This window comes from Onychomys torridus, chromosome 2, assembly GCF_903995425.1.
Source record: "Onychomys torridus chromosome 2, mOncTor1.1, whole genome shotgun sequence".
Taxonomy (NCBI): Eukaryota; Metazoa; Chordata; class Mammalia; order Rodentia; family Cricetidae; genus Onychomys; species Onychomys torridus.
The window spans coordinates 62,440,113-62,459,735 of NC_050444.1; the positions used below are offsets into that span (position 1 = coordinate 62,440,113).

A 19,623-nucleotide genomic window follows, 5' to 3' on the forward strand; every position below is an offset into this window, starting at 1 on the left:
AGAGCCCTGGATCTCAGGTCCAGTCTCATGTCAGCTCCTAGCACAGCAGGGTGACTGGAAGACATTAGACATGATCACACAGGCACATACATCCAGAAATCCCACAGATACTCCAGCCCAGTGGTTCTCAATGCTGCGACCTTTTAATACAGTTCCTCATGTTATGGTGACCCCCACCCCAACCATAAAATTATTTCCATTGCTGTATCACAATTTTGCTGGGTTTTTGTTTTGTTTTTGAGCTGAGGATCGAACCCAGGGCCTTGCGCTTGCTATGCAAGCGCTCTACCACTGACCTAAATCCCCAACCCGGCAATTTTGCTGTTATTAATCGTAATATAAATATCTGATATGCAACCCCTAAAGGGATCATGACCCACAGGTTGAGAATCATCGCTCCAGCCCATAGTATATGCTGAATAACCTCTAGTGGCCAAAACCCATAGAAGCATTTTTGGTTTTTTGTTTCAAGACAGTCTGTGTAGAGTTGGCTGGCCTGGAACTTGCTATGTGGATCAGGCTAGCCTCAAACTCAAGAGAGATCTGCCTGCCTCTGCCTCCTGAGAGCTGGGATTAGTGTGCATTATGACCCTCAGCACCATTTGGTTATTATACATATATGGATGTCTGTGTGTGAAGAGGCCAGAAGGGGCAGGGGATCCCCCTCCCCCGAGAACTGGAGTTACAGTTGTGAGCTGCCATGTGGGTGTTAGGAATTGAACCCAGCTCCTCTGCAAAGCAGTCAATGCTTTTAACCACTGAGTCATCTCTTTAGCTAGAAACCTCTTGATATGGTGGCAAGGTAGTGGAGTGTGGAGGGGCCTGGCCAGGCGGAAACAATTTACTCAGGTTCAGATTCCTGCTCCAGGGTGTAAAAAGGACAGAAACGCTCTGGGATGACACATCTGAGGAAAGCCAGTCAAGAAAAGCAAACCCCAGCATGCCCTGGAGCAGTGGGTGCTGATTCACAGGCGGCAGGCAGGGCTTCGGTCAGCGGCCAACAGGCTTGTCCATCGCCATGACCAACCGGTCCCCACCTGCAGCTGCACGGAAGAGGATTAAGTATACCCTTATCCTAACCAAACCAAACCCAAACCAGAAGAGGAGCAGGCCTAACTATGTGGACGCTCATTCTCCACACACAGGTCTATGCTGACGACCGGCAGCTCCGTGCTCTGGCTGATGATCATCTCGATGATCACCTTCACTCAGCCTGTCTCTGATGGCAGCCATCATCTACACTCCAGGCCACAGATAAGGCAGGGCAGCACCTACCTCCAGAGGTACCCACTGCATTCCACACAGGCACAGCATGCTCATATGTCTAAATGTCCCAATGTCTAAAATGTCACCTCTTGGCCAGGTAACAGCAAGGAGACTGAGAAGTCTAATCCTAGTCTCTGTTAAACTAAAAATTAGGAGTTAGTGCAGGAGGGGAGGGGAGTACTAGTGGCATCTGGAAGTTTCCATCTTAGGTGGCAAGTCTCTCTTACATACACACATAACCCAGAGCAGCCAAGCATTTCCTCAGTGACCCTCCCTTCTTAGGACTCCTCCAAGGAATCACCAAGAGTAAAACTTGAACAATCTTCCTGATACCCCACTGGAAGGAATTATAACTCCCCATCTATATTTGTGGTCTGAAATGTAAGTGTGAGCCTCTAAAGATGATACAGTGGGATTTTTGTTTTTAGGGAAAAGGTGCTGGTGCGGGGGTGTTATTGAAGACAGAAACCATGGTCTTGCACATGCCAAGCAAACTACCACTGAGCTACATACATCTCTACATCTCCCTAAAGACTCTGCCTATGGCACATGTTGACCATTGCCGACTGGTCAAAAGATTCTTCTTCAGGTCTTGGAAATAAACAGAAGCAAGTTCCTCTGAGCTGCTGAGAGCCAGGTTTCCTATCTTGAGGGCAGAGCACTGGGGAATGAAAGGGGTAAAGCCTGACGGTGGGTAATGCGTGAGTTCCCGAAGCCCAGCTACTCTGGACCTTCCCAAAGCTGCATGGTATAACTTGGCTGGTATCTTGCCCAGTTTGTAAAACTACTTTAAGTTAGTTAGTTAGTTAGTTAGTTAGTTAGTTAGTTAGTTAGTTAGTTAGTTAGTTATTGGTTTTTCAAGACACAGTTTGTCTGTGTAGCCCTGACTGTCCTGGAACTTACTCTGTAGACCAGGTTAGCCTGAACTCATAGAGATCCACCTGCCTCTGCCTCCTGAGTGCTGGGATTAAACAAGTGTGCTGCCACTGCCTGGCTTAATACTTATCATTTTTGAGACAGGGTCTTATAAGTAACCCAGGCTGGCTCTGAACTCAGGACCCTCCTGTCTCTGAAGAGCTGGGTCTATAAGCAGGTATCTGCCTATAAAGAAGTTATGGGCTCCGTTCACTATTCTCCCTCACTTTATCTCTTTGGATTTGAGTCTCTGGTACTTCAAATAAAAAGAAGTCCTGATCCCACATGGAGAAAAGCTTCTCCGGAGGTCAGCAGTGCTGGGGCCCCAGCACATAGGAGGCCGATGTAGAAGGATTACAATTTGATACAGTCTGGGCCACACAGCAAAACCTCACCTTTAATGACGAACAGAGGGAAAGGAGATGAGGTAACATTGAAGCTGCTGTGAAGGGCAAATAGAAAATGCTGACTAAACATGCGAGATGCCTTCCAGCTCTGAGGCTGGAGGACTAGTTTGTAGGATTACACTCCTTTCTTCATCCACCCTATGTGGGACTGATCAGGTCCTAGGAAAGTGGGCAACTGAGAGGGGTGCCCTTTCCTTGGCCTGAGACAAAGCCATCCTGTGCGTAAACAGGTCTACGTGGATAGGGCCTGGCCCCACGGCCACCATGCTATACATCCGCAGTCTAAGGCTTAGGGCCTCTTTTCTCAACCTTTAAATGAGATATCTGTCGATGCTATACATCCCAATGCTGACAAGAGGGCTTCCACAGCCAAGCACAGCTGTGGAAATTCCATACTTAGCATTCATTTGAAAACCTACTAACACTAGGTAACATGCTTGACCTGTTGTCAAGACAAAACTCCCCACCGAGACAACTGCAGTCTGGGGCTAGAGGCAAAAGGTAATCGAATGACCCACAGGTCATGGCCTGTGCTAAGTGCTGTGAGGGAAAGCTACATGAAGCATGGGAGGTACCAGCTGGGCCTAGATAGTCTCGGCGGGGTGGGGTGGGGCGGGGTGGGGGTATTTCCCCATGGGAGAGACATTTAATGACGTCCCGAAAAATGAACAGGAGTCAGGTGACAGAGGAGGAAGAGGAGAGGAAAGTTGGTGAGAGGCTGTCCACACAGCAGCAGGGCAGCAAAAGTCCCCAGAGCAGGAGACAACACCATCAACCTGGGGACCTGAAAGACTAGAGTGGCTGACAAGTGGGGGCTGAGATGAGGTGAGAGGAGACAGAGAAAGGACTTTTGTCCTTCCTTCTGAAAGGTATGATGAAGGTTGAGACAGAGACAGGCTGGCCTTGAACTGATGGCAATCCTTCTGCATCAGACTCTCTGGTGCTAGAATTTTAGCATCACTTAGGCTGCTCTGGGGAAAATGAACTAGAAAGGGTGGGCCAACTGTCTTGCTATTGTGGACAAATACCCTGACAAAAGCAACTTAAGGGGAAGGAGGTTATTTGCTCCTCATTCCAGGTTAGTTCCTCGGGGCAGAAAGTCACAGGAACTTGAGGAAGTTAGTCACATTGAATCCACAGTAAAGAAGCAGAAGGAGGGATGCATGCAAGCTGGTGCTCTGCTTGCTGCTTCTCCTCACACAGTTCGGAATCCTCTGCCTAGGCTATGGTGTCACCCACAGTGGCCATGTCTTCCCACCTCAGTCAACAAAATAAGCCCCTGAAAGACATGCTCACAGGCCAACCTCGTCTACAATCCTTCAATGAAACTCCCTTCCCAGGTAATTTCAGGTTCTGTCAGGTTGACAAAGCTAAACCTTCGAGGGGCTGGGGATGAGCGCTCTGCAGTTAAGAGCATACACCGCGGGCTAGAGAGATGGCTCTTCCAGAGGTCCTGAGTTCAATTCCCAGCAACCACGTGGTGGCTCACAACCATCTGTAACGAGAGATCTGGTGCCCTCTTCTGGCCTCCAGTCATAATGCTGTATACATAATAAATAAATAAATCTTTAAAAAAAAAGAGCATACACCGCTCTTACAAGAGAACCTGAGTTCAGTTCCACCTCTGGCTTCTGTGGGTACCTACATGAACATATGCACATGCACGCGCGCGAGCAAACACACACACACACACACACACACACACACACACACACACCACACACACCACAGTTTATTAAAAAACAGAACAAAATTAACCATATTAATATAGATCAATACAGGGTATAACCAGAAAGCTAGAATAAGAGATTAAGTATATATGACCCCATGTCAATTAGCAGGAAGAACAGAGAGGGATTAAAAGCATTGGCTCTGTTTGGAGGATGTTAGCCTGCTTGCCTAGCATGCACAGGCCCTTGGTTTGTTTCTCAGCACTACAGAATGAGAAAGAAGAGGGTTGGTAGGGAAGAGGGGGAAGGAAGAAAGGAAGAAAAAGAAAGAATAGCGGAGGGATGACTTGGCAGTTAAGAGCACTGGCTGCTCTTGCAAAGGACCTGGGCTCAGTTCCCACACCCACATGGCAGCTCACAACTGTCTGTAACTCCAGTCCCAGGGGATCCAATGCTTCCTTCTGGCCTCTGCAGCCACCAGGCACACGCATGGTGCACAAACATGCATGCAGCCAAAATATCCATACACATACTACAAATGAAACTTCTAAAAAAAGCACCCAGTTTTGTGTTGTGGCTCTGCCATCTTTCCCATTTCTTCCACCTCTTTACTATGTGCGGATTAGGTCACTAAAATATACAAAGAACAGTACCTAGTGCTAAGTAACTGTGTGTGTTCATGTGTGTGCAGGGGCTAGAAGACAAGCTCAGAATTTGTTCAAGAGCCATCCACCCTGTTTACTCTTTTTAAAAGAGGGTCTCCCAGTAGCTAGACTGGCTGGTCAGTGAGCCCCAGGGCCTGGCTTGTCTCTGTCTCCTGGTGCTAGGATTATAAATGTGTAACACCACTCTCAGCTTTAAAAACAGACAAACACGGGTTCTGAGCGTCAGACTCAGGTCCTCTTGCTTGTGTGACAAACACTTCACCAACTGGGCTCTCTCCCCAAGCTCCACAGTAACCTGTTAACTGTGACCCAGGGCCAAACAGCTGCCACAGAAAACAGACAGTGGACTGTTAAGTTGGGAATGGGCTTGGCTGGGCCCTGAGTTCTGTCTACTGTTTACCTCTACTACTACCAGGTCTGATGTCTTAGCTACCCGGTCCTAAGTCCCTGGGACTTCAGTGAAGCCCTCTGTAACAAGATGAACCTCAGAGAGCCTGCTGAAAGCCTGTCTCCTGAGTACTACGCTCACAGCAACTGACTAGCTTAAAGGATTCTAACACATAGAATCACTCCCAACTGCATCAAATGTAAATGCTGACAAGCCACAAATCTTTGCTTTCTCACACAACGAAAATAAACACTGCATACAGTCATGTATACCTATAATTCAAGAACTCGGGAGGCAAAGGATGATAAGTTCAAAACCAGCCTAGGCTGTATAGCAAGACTGTGTCCAAAGGAGGGACATACACACACCTACACACGCAGGCAGACACACGCATGCAGACACAGACACACAGACACACACAGACACACACATACACACACACACACACACACACACAAATGGACAGGCGGGCGGATGACCGGCCAGCCAGACATACACAGAAGAGAGAGAAAGAATATTCCAAATATTTTTGTGCATGATAACAACATACAAACTGGTTTGAAAGGCAATGGAGGAGCTGGAGATGGCTTAGCAGTTAAGAGCACCGACTGCCCTTCTAGAGGAACCAGCACCCACATGGCAGTTAATAACTACCTCCATTCCAATTCCAAGCTGATACAACGTCCTCTTTGGGCCCACATGGGCACTGCATGAACACAGTACACAGGCACACATGCACGCAAAACACCCATATACACAGGATTAAAAACAGTGTAAAAATATTAAAACACAACAACAACAACAAAACCAATGGAAGTGGAAGTCCACAAAATCAGCAGGAGTACCCTCAAAGGAAACCTAGAGCTCAGGGGCTATGAATATAAGTTGCCAGCTGGCTTCACCCTACTTTATACACTCTACTACCTGTGCCTTCCTAAGCCATGGTTTTGAGCTGGTTTCAGGCAGAGACTCAGTTGACACTGGGTTCTTAACAGTTTGGAGACTTGTTTGGGGGCAAGGTCGCACACATACTAACCACAGGGCCCATCTTAGACTAGCACCTTGAAGCTGGGCATAGTGGCACATGCCTGTAACCCCAGCACTTGGGAGGCAGAGGCAGGCGGATCTCAGGTCTACATAGTCAATTTCAGGACAGCCAGAGCTACACAGTGAGGCCCTGTCTCCAAAAAAAAAAAAAAAGCTGGGCGGTGGCACACGCCTTTAATCCCAGCACTCGGAGGCAGAGCCAAGCAGATCTCCGTGAGTTCGAGGCCAGCATGGGATACCGAGTGAGTTCCAGGAAAGGCGCCAAGCTACACAGAAAAACCCTGTCTCGGGGGAGAAAAAAAGAAAGAATATCCCCTGAAACCAAGGCCTGTGACTGGGAAGGAACAATGGAGATGAGGACAAGGTCTTTAAACAATCCAGTCAGATGTTCTGAAATCAAGTCACAACAGGGACAACAAGGCACCTGGATGTACCTGCCTGATGATTCTGGTTTTACATCTACAAAGTGAGATCACAAGGTCATGAATCTGAAGACTAGGGTGCCCCACAAACCTGGAACTAGCTCCAGATGAACTAGAGCTCTTCCCAGCCCACAAAGTGCCTGAATGTCAAGAGTTAGTAACTATTGAGCAGGAAGGCCTCTCTCCTAAAAGGCAGCTGCTGGACAGCACAGGCACACAGAGCCAGAATGAGGAAACAGGAGCTCTACTTCAGGGCGCAAAGGCAGTACTTTTTCATTGAGAACCGATAGAGGAGCAGGGAAATTGATATTTGGCCAGTTGCCTCTGGCAGCCCTGGAGAAACAAGCAGCTTCTGTTCCAGAGAGGGCAGAGCTGGGAAGCTGTTCTTCAGGCCAGCACAGCCACTCTCCACCACACTTCATTCAGCAAGGGCCAAGTTTGTAGACTGCAGCCGCTCTGTCTCTTGGCAGATGGATTGCTCCACTGTGTCACACTCAGCTAGGAACACCTACAAGACAGACACAGGCAGTGAAATCCAAGGCCCTCCTAGGACAAGCCAGCCGCTGCCCACACAAGGCTCACATTCAGCCACTTTGGGGAACCTGTTGATTAGACTCTCAACAGGTTGTGCAGGGATGGACATGGACTCCCAGTCTGGACTCTACGGATAGTGAAACATTGGGCCAAGGTTTCTGACGATGCCCTAGGCTAACGACCCTCCACAAGGGGGCACTAGACATACCAATGGCCCTTACTAGAACCAAAGTCCCAGCCCTATCTGCTCTCCAGTGAACTTGCCCAAACTGATTAAATCAAATACACAGGGACAAGAATCCCCTTCTTGGGTTCATGTTAATAAATAAACAGTAAAAACAGACTATGCCTCTTACCACAGTTCTGCACTACCACAGTTCGTACAGATAAACACACATACCAACATTCTAAATATATTACAGCCTGTCATGTACTCATGTAACTCACCTGAACCTTTTTTACCAAATTCTTCCTTTTTAGCCTGCTGTCTTTAAAACTTTCTGGTAGGACCTAGGAAAGAACCAGTTCAAACACAACAATTGACATGTGTAGTAACAATGACAACACATCCAGCAGGTCACCGATGGACGTCAAATGCGCGCTTTCAGGGTCACTTCCCCCGGGCTACATCCTGTGGGGCTCCTTTCAAGGCTGTCATTCCTAAGAATGCTCTCTGCCTTGGGTGCAATGTTTGAACTGTAATCTGATCACAGGTTTTGTTTTTTCACCGTTTTTTACATATGGATACTACTTTGCCAGGAAAAGTACCTTCTGTTGTTTTGGGGTTTTGTTTGATTGGTTGGTTTTTTGAGACACGGTTTCTCTGTGTAGCCCTGGCTGTCCTGGAACTCACTCTGTAGACCAGGCTGGCCTCAAACTCACAGAGATCTGCCACCGCCTGGATGGTTTTTTTGTTTTGTTTTTTGTTTTTTAATATTTATTTATTATGTACAGAGTTCTGCCTGCATGTGTGCCTACAGGCCAGAAGAGGGCACCAGATCTCATTATATATGGTTGTGAGCCACACCGTGGTTGTTGTGAATTGAACTCAGGACCTCTTCACCAGTGCTCTTAACTTCTGAGCCACCTCTCCAGACCATTGTTATTTTTTTAACCCCTCTGTCACAAAAGATTCCAAGCCCAGAGAAATTGACTCTCAAGAATAAAGCATCAAGCTAGAGACACCCTTACATTCATCTGTTAAAGAAAACTTGGGTCAGCGATTCAACAGCCTCCCAAGATCTGGCTGTGGCTGAAGTCTGTAGAAAAAAATGAGCTCAGTGACATCACCACCTGAGTCTTAGGAAAACAAAGACCCATGCTTCCTTAACCTCAAGGTCATAAACGTCTTGGGTTTTGGGTCCATGATCACACACATACATACATGCATGCATGCATGCATGCGCGCACGCACGCACGCTTGTCATCTATATCATAAATGCCTGTGTTGGTGGGCTGCGAATGCCTACAGGTCAGAACCTAGCAGGCTGTCCTGGTTTCCTCCCCAGTGCTGTGATAGAGATCAGTTCCGGGAGGAAGGGTTTATTTGGCTTACACTTCCAGGTGACAGTCCATCATCAGTGAAGTCAGGGCAGAAACTTGAAGCAAAAACCATAGACGAAAATGCTGCTTGCTGGCTCACATTTAGCTTTCTTTCTTTTTAAAGTTTATTTATTTTAATTTAATGGGTGTTTTGCCTACATGTATATCTACACTATATGTATGCCTGATACCAGTGGAGCCCAGAAGAGGACACTGGATCCCATGGAACTAGAATTAAAGATGGTTGTAAGCCATTATGCAGGTTCTGAGAATCAAACCCAGGTTCTCTGGAAGAGCAACCAGTACCCCTAACCGCTCGCTGAACCATCTCTCCAGCTCAAAGCTACCTTTCTTATACAGCTCAGGACCACCTGTCCGCAACCCACAGTGGGCTATGTCAATTATCAACCACCCCCACTTGCTGATAGGCCACCTTAACCTGGGCAATCCCTTAGTTGAGAGGCACTTCTTAGGTACCTCTAGGCTGTGTTAAGTTGATAGTTAAAGCTAACTAGGTCACATATACCTGGCACACAACAGTAGATGCTTAACATTCCCAAGTAACAGATTTTCCCAGACAATGGAAGTGTAATACTGACAGTAGAATGGACTGAAATACTGTCATTAGAAACTAGCATCTCTAAGCTGAATATTTACTTACCATTGTGTCAATCTCTTCCAAGATCTTCATGAACTGCTCAATTGTGGCCTTTACTTTCCTATCAAGTTTGCAGAGAGCCTCTGCTTGTAATTCCTTAGCCAGAAAACCCTGTGAAGGAATAAGGCACTATTGCAAGTGTTTCTTGAGACTCATGGAAAACTATACCACTATACTGATGAAGTGACCCAGAGTTTACCATTGCTCTAATAAGCCAGGCTGAATCTCAGACCTTCATCCCCTGGGAAAATTAGAAATGCTGTCCTTGGCCAGTCTAGAATCCTACCAGGCTGCAGGCTGCTCTTCTCATAGGGTCCACTGGGGCTCTGAATGCCTCTGAAGCCTAACTATAGTGTAGCCCTCAGTCCCAAGTGTACACATGCACATAAGAGGCAGACTTTAAGAGCACAGACTTAACTGCTGGGCATCACAGCACAACACGTGGACATCAGAGGTTGACATGGGGTATCTTTGTCAAACACTCTCTGTTTATTGCTTTGAATAGGAAGGGCCCCCATCAACTTACATATTTAGATGCTACATTGTTAGGGAGAGGCACTACTTGACAGGGATTAGGAGGTGTGGCCTGGCCGGAGTAGGTTTGGCCTTCTCGGGGGGGAGGTGTGTCACTGGGCTTTGGGTTTTGAAATGCTCAAGCTAGGCCCAGTGTCTCTGTCTTCCTGCTGCCTCCAGAGGCAGAACTCAGCTATTTCTCCAGCACCATGTCTGCCTGCATGCTGCCATGCTTCCTGTCATGATGACAACGAACTAACCCTCTGCACTGTAAACCAGCCCCAATTAAATGCTTTTCTTTTTATGACTTGCCATGGTCATGGTGTCTCCTCACAGCAATAGGACACTGACTAAGATACTCTTCTTTATTTTTTGAGACAGATTGTCTTACCAAATCTGGAGCTTGCCCAATTTGGCTAGACTGTTTGGCCAGTGAGTGGCAGGGATCCTCTTATCTTTGACTCCCCAGCACTGATGTTACAGAATATGTTATCATGTCAAGTTTCTACATGGATGCTGGGAACCTGAACCCAGGTCCTGATGCTGTGTATCAACTGAGCCATACCCCCAACGTTGGCTTAAGATCTAAAACAAGTTAAACTTTCCATGTCTCACTCTTCTCAGATTATGGGATGCTGAAGGGAAGACATGTAGATGCTCACATCACTCTTGGCACAGATAAATCCATGCGCTAACAGAGGATGACTATGTTCAGTTTAGTTTTGTTTTGAAACAGGTTCTCACGTAGTATAAGCCGGTCTCCAACTCACCTCCTAGTCAGTGCTGCCCTTGAGGCCCTGATCCGCCTCCCTCCATCTCAGAAGAGCTGGGGCTACAGGTGTGCAAGACCACACCTGGCTCAAGCAGCACCTATTTTTATTAAACCACCTCGCTGTCTAGTCACATCTCTAAGCCCAGTGATCAGCTGGTGGCTGAGTGCAAAAGCAGGAATTTCTGAGGATGGCTATCAAAACAGAGTGACAAATGCATACTTTACAACATAGCAAGACGTTCAAAAATTACTCAGAAATCCAAACTCAGTCCTATCAAAACCAATCACTGCTGTTCCAAAAAGATTCCTATCTAAGGGCATTCAAAGAAGCATCATTGGTAACAGAAACAATTCTTAGGTAAAACAACAGAGAATAGAAACTATGTTAGGTAAACCATGATATGCAATAAAATATGACCATTGTCAACGACACAAGAACATGTTATTTTTTTTTTTTTTTTTTTTTGGTTTTTTGAGACAGGTTTTCTCTGAAGCTTTGCGCCTTTCCTGGACTAGCTCTGTAGACCAGGCTGGCCTTGAACTCACAGATATCTGCCTGCCTCTGCCTCCCGAGTGCTGGGATTACAGGCGTGTGCCACCACCGCCCGGCTGAAAATATTAATTTTTTTAATCAATAGAAGAACAATTTACCAAATGTACATCATATTGAATTTTAGATAATAAGATGAAAACTACTTTTCAGAATAACAGTATCTCTGGATCACAAGTCCTCACTTGCCACAAGAAGAGCAATGAGGACAGAGTTTAGCATGAGACAGGCCTTGGTATGAATCTTTATCTGTACGTACATTTAAACCCTGTACAAGCATCACAAATTATTATTATTGTTGTTGTTGTTATTATTATTTTGGTTTCTAGAGACAGAGTTTCTCTGTGTAGTTCTGTCCATCCCAGAATTCACTCTGTACACTAGGGTGGCCTCGGACTCAAGAGATCTGCCCACCTCTGCCTCTCAAGTGTTGGGATTAAAGACATGGCCACCACTGCCCAGCACAAATTAATTTTATAATTAAAGCACAAAACAGGACTGGAGAGAGAGCTCAGTGATTAAGAGTATGTACTACTCCTCTAGAAGACCTGAGTTGCATTCCCAACACCCACATGGGGGCTCACAACTTTATGTAACTCCAGCTCTGGGAGAATCTGACCACCAGCACTCACATGCGCGCACACACATACTACATACATAATTTAAAATTAAATTTTTTTGTTTTTTTTCAAAAAGCCAACCAGGTAACAATACTAATACTACTAAATCCACAGAATTCTTTTTTTTTTTTTTTTTTTTTTTTTTTTTTTTTTTTTTTTGGTTTTTCAAAACAGGGTTTCTCTGTAGCTTTGGAGCCTGTCCTGGAACTCAATTTGTAGACCAGGCTGGCCTCGAACTCAGAGATCCACCTGCCTCTGCCTCCCAAGTGCTGGGATTACAGGCGTGCACCACCACCGCCTGGCCAGAATTCTTATAGATAAGTTACCTGCTGGATGCCAGAAAGCTCTTTATTCAACTCTTCCAGGTGGTTAGCTGTCTTCTCTACAGATACTTCCAAATCTTTCAGCTTCTTTATCTCAACCTCTTCCTCTGGATTGCTCTAACAGGAAGAATCAAAAAGAGGTCAGTAATCACAAAGGCCAGTTGCCTCTGCCAGAAGAAAATCTGACCACCACTGGGCTAAGCCACTCACTGAGAAGAATGATGCTACTTGGAAAGCTTGTCAAAGGGTTAGACAACAAGGTTTCCTACCTATAAAGCCTAGTCCAGAGAGAAGGAAGGCGGGAGGCAAACGTTCATTAGTGAGAACCCTGCTGACTTAGGCTCAGAGAATGGAGCCAATCCAAGTGTCAGTTTGAGCCTCTGCCTTGGGCTGATCCCAAGAGCTAGATTAGAGTGAAATCAAGGACCAGAGAGAACTCACTACTCTCCAGAGGACCTGGGTTCAGTCCCCAGCACCACACAGAGGCTTACAATCTTCTGTAACTCTAGTTCCAGAGAATCCAGCCCCTCTATGGCCTCCATGGGCATCAGGCATGCACACGGTGCACACATACAAATGCAGGCAAACACTCGTATACATAAAAAAGGTTAAATACATCTTTTAAAAAGAAATAGAGTGTAAGCAAATTCAAGTGAACGCCACTGAGGAGTCCAGAATGAAAAGTCAAGCAGAACTAGGCCTCTGTTTTGTGTTGAGACAAGATCTCACTATCTTGTCTTAAATTCCTTCCTCCCACCCCAGCTTCCTAAGTGTTAGGGTTACAGATGATTACTAGCATCCCCAGCAGTATGACAAATATTTCCCCGCGAGGCAGTGTTTCAAATTAGCCCAGGGTGGCTTTTAGTACAAGTCCATTTAGGATTTGTGTAACAGGAACCATTTTAGATCCCAATGCCCAAAGGGGAAACAGTACTAGAATCCAGATGTGGCTCCCCGCTCTTAACCAGCTCCAACTGAAACCACTATACTTTCTTCAAACCGAGACCATGGGTACTGCCTGCTGCCCACACTCTTCTCCCCGACCCTTCCGGGAGACATTTAGAACATTCTCCTTCCTTTCACCCACAGCAAGCAGCTTTGTTACACTCCCCTAAACTGTTCATTCTTCTCTGTGGCCAAATCTCAAACCCAGTCCTCTGGAGGCTCCGGATGAGATTAGACCCCCATTCCTTCCGATAGCTCATCCCTGCCTTCAGGGGACTCGGCCACCTCACTCCAAGTAAGACACCTTCTGAGTGTAGTGTGCCATTGTGTCACAATGCAGGGCTGGGCACAGTACCACCACAACAGGGGCCGCAGCCCCCACCTGTCACCAACTAACTTCTCCTTGTCCCCACAGTTCTTCAGTCTGAGCCTTCCCACTCAGAGGATTTTCTTCTTGGAGAATTTAGTATGAACAAGAGTTCTTACGTGTAGTATCTACAGCTCTCACAAAAAGTGTTCCTGGAAATTCTAAGTAAAGCCTGTTCCCGGCACATTTGAACTACACTGAGGATTCACCAAATACACCATACCATTAAGGTAGCACAACTCCTAGAGCGAGAGCCTAATCAACAGGTAGAAATGCACAAATAATGCACCAACCAAACTGGTAATCTCATCAGACCTCATTTAAGGGGGCAGGTCACCAATGTGAATCTGGGTAGCCAATTTGGTCTGGTTTTTTTGGTTTTTTTTTTCTGTTTTTTCAAGACAAGATTTCTCTGTGTAGCCCTGGCTGTCCTGGTACTCATGCTGTAGACCAGGCTGGCCTCAAATCCAGAAATCCTCCACCTCTGCCTCCCCAGTGCTGGGATTAAAGTGTGCACCACCACCACCACCACTGCCCAGCCAATTTGGTCTTCTATACGGAACCATGTATAAAGAGTTTAAGTCATTCAATTCTGAAGAGTTTTGACAGAAAAAGCAATTTACCTTTTCCCCAATTAACATGACTCGGCAACCATTTTGTATTCCAAGTGCTGACAATGGTGTCTTCATTTCTTTCAGAGATCTTCCTGAAAAAAAAAAAAAAAACAAAGGCATGCAAAATTGTAACATCTGTACAACACTGAAATAGACTTTGGCTAATGTACATGAAAAAGAGGTGACATTAAAGCCCACCACTAGCTGTGGAGCTACTGACATTTAATAGCTGTGGGAAAGAGTGTGACCCCTGATAGGTCCACATCACTCCAGGGCAGGCCCTGTATCCTGGATTGTATTTGGGCAATATAAATTGGACTCAAATGGGGCAGGGAGGAGAGATACAAGCAAGGAAGTGAGTATGATTAAATACATTGTGTGAAATTTTCATATTATTTAAAGACAGAAATACAATCCGGGCGGTGGTGGCGCATGCCTTTAATCCCAGCACTCAGGAGGCAGAGCCAGGCAGATCTCTGTGAGTTCAAGGCCAGCCTGGCTACAGATTGGGTTCCAGTAAAGGCTCCAAAGCTACAGAGAAACCCTGTCTCAAAAAAACAAATCTAATCTACAGCTCACTAGTTAAGAGCAGTGACTGCTTCTCCAGAGGACCCAGAAAACTGGGTATGGTGGTGCACACCTACTCTGAGCACTCAGGAAGCAGAAGCAAGCAGATCTCTGTGAGTTCAAGCCTAGAATGGGCGGTAGACCAAGACCAAGTTCCAGGCCAGCACAAACTACATAATGAAACAAGAATGTCTCAAGAACAACAAAAACCAACCAACCAAACAAACAAAAAGCTTCATGTTTGCTAACAAGAAAAAAAGGAGAAATTAGAATTTTTTTGAAAATGTCTTTATCTGATAATGTCATTTATAGATATTTATCCAAAACAAAACTGGAAATATGTCTATATAGTAGTTATTAAAGATAATATTCAAGGACAAATGATTAATATAATTCATATAACAGACATTTCTTTAAAAAAATTTATTATTGTTTTATGTGTGTAGGTGTTTTGCCTGAATGTCTGCTTGTGCCTAATGTGTGCCTGATGCCAGTGGAGGTCAGATCCCCTGGAACTGGAGTTACTAACCAATTTAGAGCCTCCATATGTATGCTGGGAATTGAGCCTGGGTCCTTTGGAAGGCAAGACAGTGCTTTTAACTGCAGAGCCATCTCTCTGGCCCCTAAGGGTTTTAAGATTACTCATCTATTTGTTTGTTTTCCGAGATAGGGTTTCTCTATGTCACAGCTCTGGCAGTCCGAGAACTTCATTTCTCCAGCTCCAACAGATCATTTCTGTACAATAAAAGACTTGGTAATCATGAAAACTCTTTTTTTCTCAGGATACTTCACTGAATGCCGCTAAACTCGATGTTATAAAAAAGAAAATGTAGGGGGCTGGAGAGATGGCTCAGAGGATAAGAGCACTGGCTGTTCTTCCAGAGGTCCTGAGTTCAATTCCCAGCAACCACATGGTGGCTCACAACCATCTATAATGAGATCCGGTGCCCTCTTCTAGCCTGCAGGGATACATACAGGCAGAACACTGTATACATAATAAATAAATAAATCTTAAAAAAAAAAAAAAGAAAAAGAAAAGAAAATGTAAAACACATGGGCTGAGGATAGGGCTTAGTGGTTTGGTACTTGCCTAGCATGTTTGACTGAGCTGCTACAGTATCATAAAAAAAATTAATAAGGAACTTTATCCAGAACATTTTCTTCTTTGTGCTGTTTGGAAACTTGATCTTTCCTTTCCATTCTCTGCCCTTCTTCCCCTCCCGCCTCCCCACTCCCTTCTCTCTGACTATATTACCTAGGTTGGCATGGAGCTAGTCTGAGTTTCCAGAGTACAGGGTTATAGGTGTGTGTTACTGTACTCAACTTTGAAAGATAAGTTTCTATTGTCTTTATAAGTCAAAAATTAAATTATTTAAAAAGAAAAAGACATAGGTCAAGGTCATGCATATTACCTAGCCAGTTCCACAATGCCTTGGGCTATAGGAAACTATCACTCTCCCACCAAGAAAAAGGCAAAGATCTATACTATAAAATATAAATAAATATATTCCTGCCATAATGTTTATTATTAAATTCTTTACAATGACCAAAACCTAATGAGATAAATCTGGTCCTATCATGTACCAGAATAATGGGTTCCTATGAGAGTGAGAAGGCAGAGGATAGGGAGGGGTGGGAACGAGCTAGTCCCTCAGAAATCAGCATCAGCATCATCCAGCACTCTGCCCATCCAGGCTCCATCCAGTTTGTTCAAAACCTCTCTAATCAGCATGATGTCAAGTACTGGCAACAGTAGTGTCTCTGCTGTCACACTAACAGAAATCAGATATTAGGTAACTAAGGCCACATTTACTTAGTAGTATCTTCAGCACAATCATGCAGAACATATAATGGAGAAAGGATCTAGTCTAGCCAGAGAAAACTGTCCATATGTTTCCTGAAAAAAGTTGACATTTCTGTCATTATGTTATTCCAAATCTGATACTCATCCAGATGTTTGCAAAGTCTAGTGTAGAGCAGGTTCTTTTTTTTTTTTTTTTTTTTTAAGATTTATTTATTTATTATGTATACAGTATTCTGTCTGCATGTGTCCCTGCAGGCCAGAAGAGGGCACCAGATCTCATTACAAGTGGTTGTGAGCTACCATGTGGTTGCTGGGAATTGAACTCAGGACCTCTGGAAGAGCAGTTGGTGCCCTTAACCACTGAGCCATCTCTCCAGCCTGAGCAGGTTCTTAATAACTGTTAAACGAACCAATGAAAGAAAACGGTTCTAGTTTGAAAACTGAAAGATGGAGGCTGGAGAGATAGCTCAGTGGTTAAGAGCATTTGGTACTCTTACAGAGCACCAGGGTTCAGGTCCCAGCACCCACATGGTGGCTCACAACCATCTCAATTGCAGATCCAAAGAAGCTGACGTCCTTCCCTGGCCTTGAACAAACACAGTACACAGACATGTATACAGGCAAAACACATATACACACAGAAAACTGAAAGTAACTAAGCAATTTAAAATCTGTCCTTGCCAGGGCAGTGGTGGCACATGTCTTTAATCCCAACACTCAGGAGGCAAAGGCAGGCGGAACTCTGAGTTCGAGGCCAGTCTGGTCTACGGATCGTGTTCCAGGACATTCAGGCCTACACAGAGAAATCTTGTCTTAGAAAACCAAAACAAACAAACAAAATGAAACCTGTACTTTAGCCATAAGTACTCAAAAATGAATGAGAAATACCCACCCTTAAAGATGAGCTTCTGCAAAGGCACCGGAACTCCTGTGGCCTCTTCAACAAGCTGAGCGAGATCTTGGACAATTGGTTCACTATTGCCCTGCTGTGGGGTGACAAGAAGGTCATACCTCTCATTGCCTGGAGAGAAAGGAAAGTATTCCATGAAGACAACTCTTTCACATAAACCTAAAAATAAGTTGATGCTTTCTCATGGAGCTGAGGATTGAATCCAGTGCTTTGGGCTTGCTGCGCAGCACTCTGCTAACGAGCTATGTCCCCAAGGCACAGCTCAGATGCTACCCATTACAAAGCTTTCCTTCGGTGACCTTCTCAAAGATTTGTTTCCTCTAACATAAAAAACTATTTTAACAACAGCTGACATTTTATGCAATTATACATAATGAGCTGTACAAGACTTGTTTCCCACACTATCTCAAAACTCCAGGACAACAATTCATAAAGCAGCTATCAATTTAATTAAGACTTGCTTGGGGAAACCTTCAACTGGCCGAGTCAGAATCTGCCCTTAGATCCAGCGGATTCAAAAGTCTACACTTGCTATCACAAGCTGCCTGCATGCCCTATTTGTCTCTAAGGCATCCGTTTTGTCTCCCCTGATTCACCCACCAGCAAGGGACTGCTTTCCTCCATGTCTTTCTTACTGGGCACACCGAAGTACATCATAATCAGTGCTTAGTAAAACCAAATAAATGAATCCATTTTTTTAAAAACACAGGTGTCAACTCTTTTCTAAGTAGGTGGAGTGCAGGTCCACCTTATTAGACTGCTCTCCCAACTGATTCCAGGGTCAGAAGGAGAACTAGTTCCCATTCTGTGCTTCACAGACCAGAAATCAGAGGCCTTAAAAAGAGAGACCTCCATCTCAAGGACACTTAAGGCTGCTGGACACAGAATCATGGTTTCCATATGGCAAAGTATGTGGGTCTTTCCTAACTAACTGGTTCTAAGGAAATCTCACAGATTGAGCTTTCTCGTATACTTTCCAGTGTTTAGTTCTGTGTTAATTTCGCCAGGCGTCCAGAAAGTAACTCTTAGACCCACCGCCCACTGAGCCTGCGGTGGTGTGACAGTCAATACTCAGAAGTACTCAGCAAGTAAGGAACAATCCGACCAAACACCAAGTTCAGACTCACTATACAGGTAGATGTCCAGAACCACGAAAGATGGCCAAACACAAGACTGACACAAAGACCTATAATTACTGGCGGCACACACTCAACTACGCTTCCAAATTAGAGGATCTAACCAATGTCCAGGGACAAAACACACTGGCCACACGGAAAGATGTCCTGACACCAGCCCGAGACAAAAACCATCCAGACAAAAACCATCCCCACGAACACAGCCAAGAACTCATGCTCGGCTACACGTGGCCAAACCCACTGATCCCAACCCGACCTACAGAGCCCACCCTGGTGCTCACTGTGGGTGACTGTCACGCTGAGCACGGCTGTTTCCGTTTCCTCCGACTGGGCTATCTCCTCAGTCTGGGCCATGTCCTCGGTCTGGGTCACCTCTTCGGCCACGGTCACGTCCTCGGTCTGGGTCGCCTCCTCGATCTTGGTCACCTCCTCCACCTGGGTCTCCTCCTTGGTCCCAGTCACTGTCTTGCTGCGGGTCACTCTCTTTCCCCGGGTCAATTCCCTGCTGGGAGCCACCTTCTCGCTCTGAGTGAAGCGGGGACGGACTTTGTTTTTCACCCGCGGCCTGCAAGTGCAGGCGGCGGCGCCCCTGGTGGATCGGTCATGCCCACTGGCTGCGCTGCGGCCAGATGAACGCTGAGAGGCAGGCAAGCCGCGCTCGGCCCGGGGCTCCGACTGGCGCAGCTCCCGACCGGGCCGAGAGACGCGCAGCCGGGGTCCCAGCGGCTCCCGGTCCTCTCGCGGTCGCCGAAGGCCGCTGCGATCCGCCAGGCCCGCGTTTGTTCACCGCCCAGCGGTGGCTGCCGAGCGCGCAGTCCTGCAGCCCCACCCTACTACTCACCGGCTCCGCCCCATCTGCTCACCCCGCCCTCGGAACTGACCCCGCTCCAGGCCCCGCCCTATCCGCCCAGCCGCGTCCAAGCCCCACCCACTCCACGGAGGCACCGCCCCATCCCTCCCCCCTAAGCCCCGCCCCCAGAAGGCTTTC

General features: G+C 46.1%; 1 protein-coding gene across 1 annotated transcript; it reads right to left on the bottom strand.

Annotated features, from left to right (window-relative positions):
- Positions 1-6,783: 6,783 nt before the first annotated feature.
- On the bottom strand, positions 6,784-19,498 carry Bag1 (BAG cochaperone 1). The gene is made up of 7 exons (XM_036178480.1): positions 18,917-19,498; positions 17,482-17,610; positions 14,228-14,310; positions 12,296-12,409; positions 9,518-9,625; positions 7,762-7,824; positions 6,784-7,288 (listed from the first exon to the last, which is right to left on the bottom strand). The coding sequence occupies exons 1-7, from the start codon at positions 18,987-18,989 to the stop codon at positions 7,199-7,201; spliced, it is 660 nt and encodes a 219-aa protein (XP_036034373.1). The 5' UTR covers positions 18,990-19,498; the 3' UTR covers positions 6,784-7,198.
- Between the last annotated feature and the right edge of the window lie 125 nt (positions 19,499-19,623).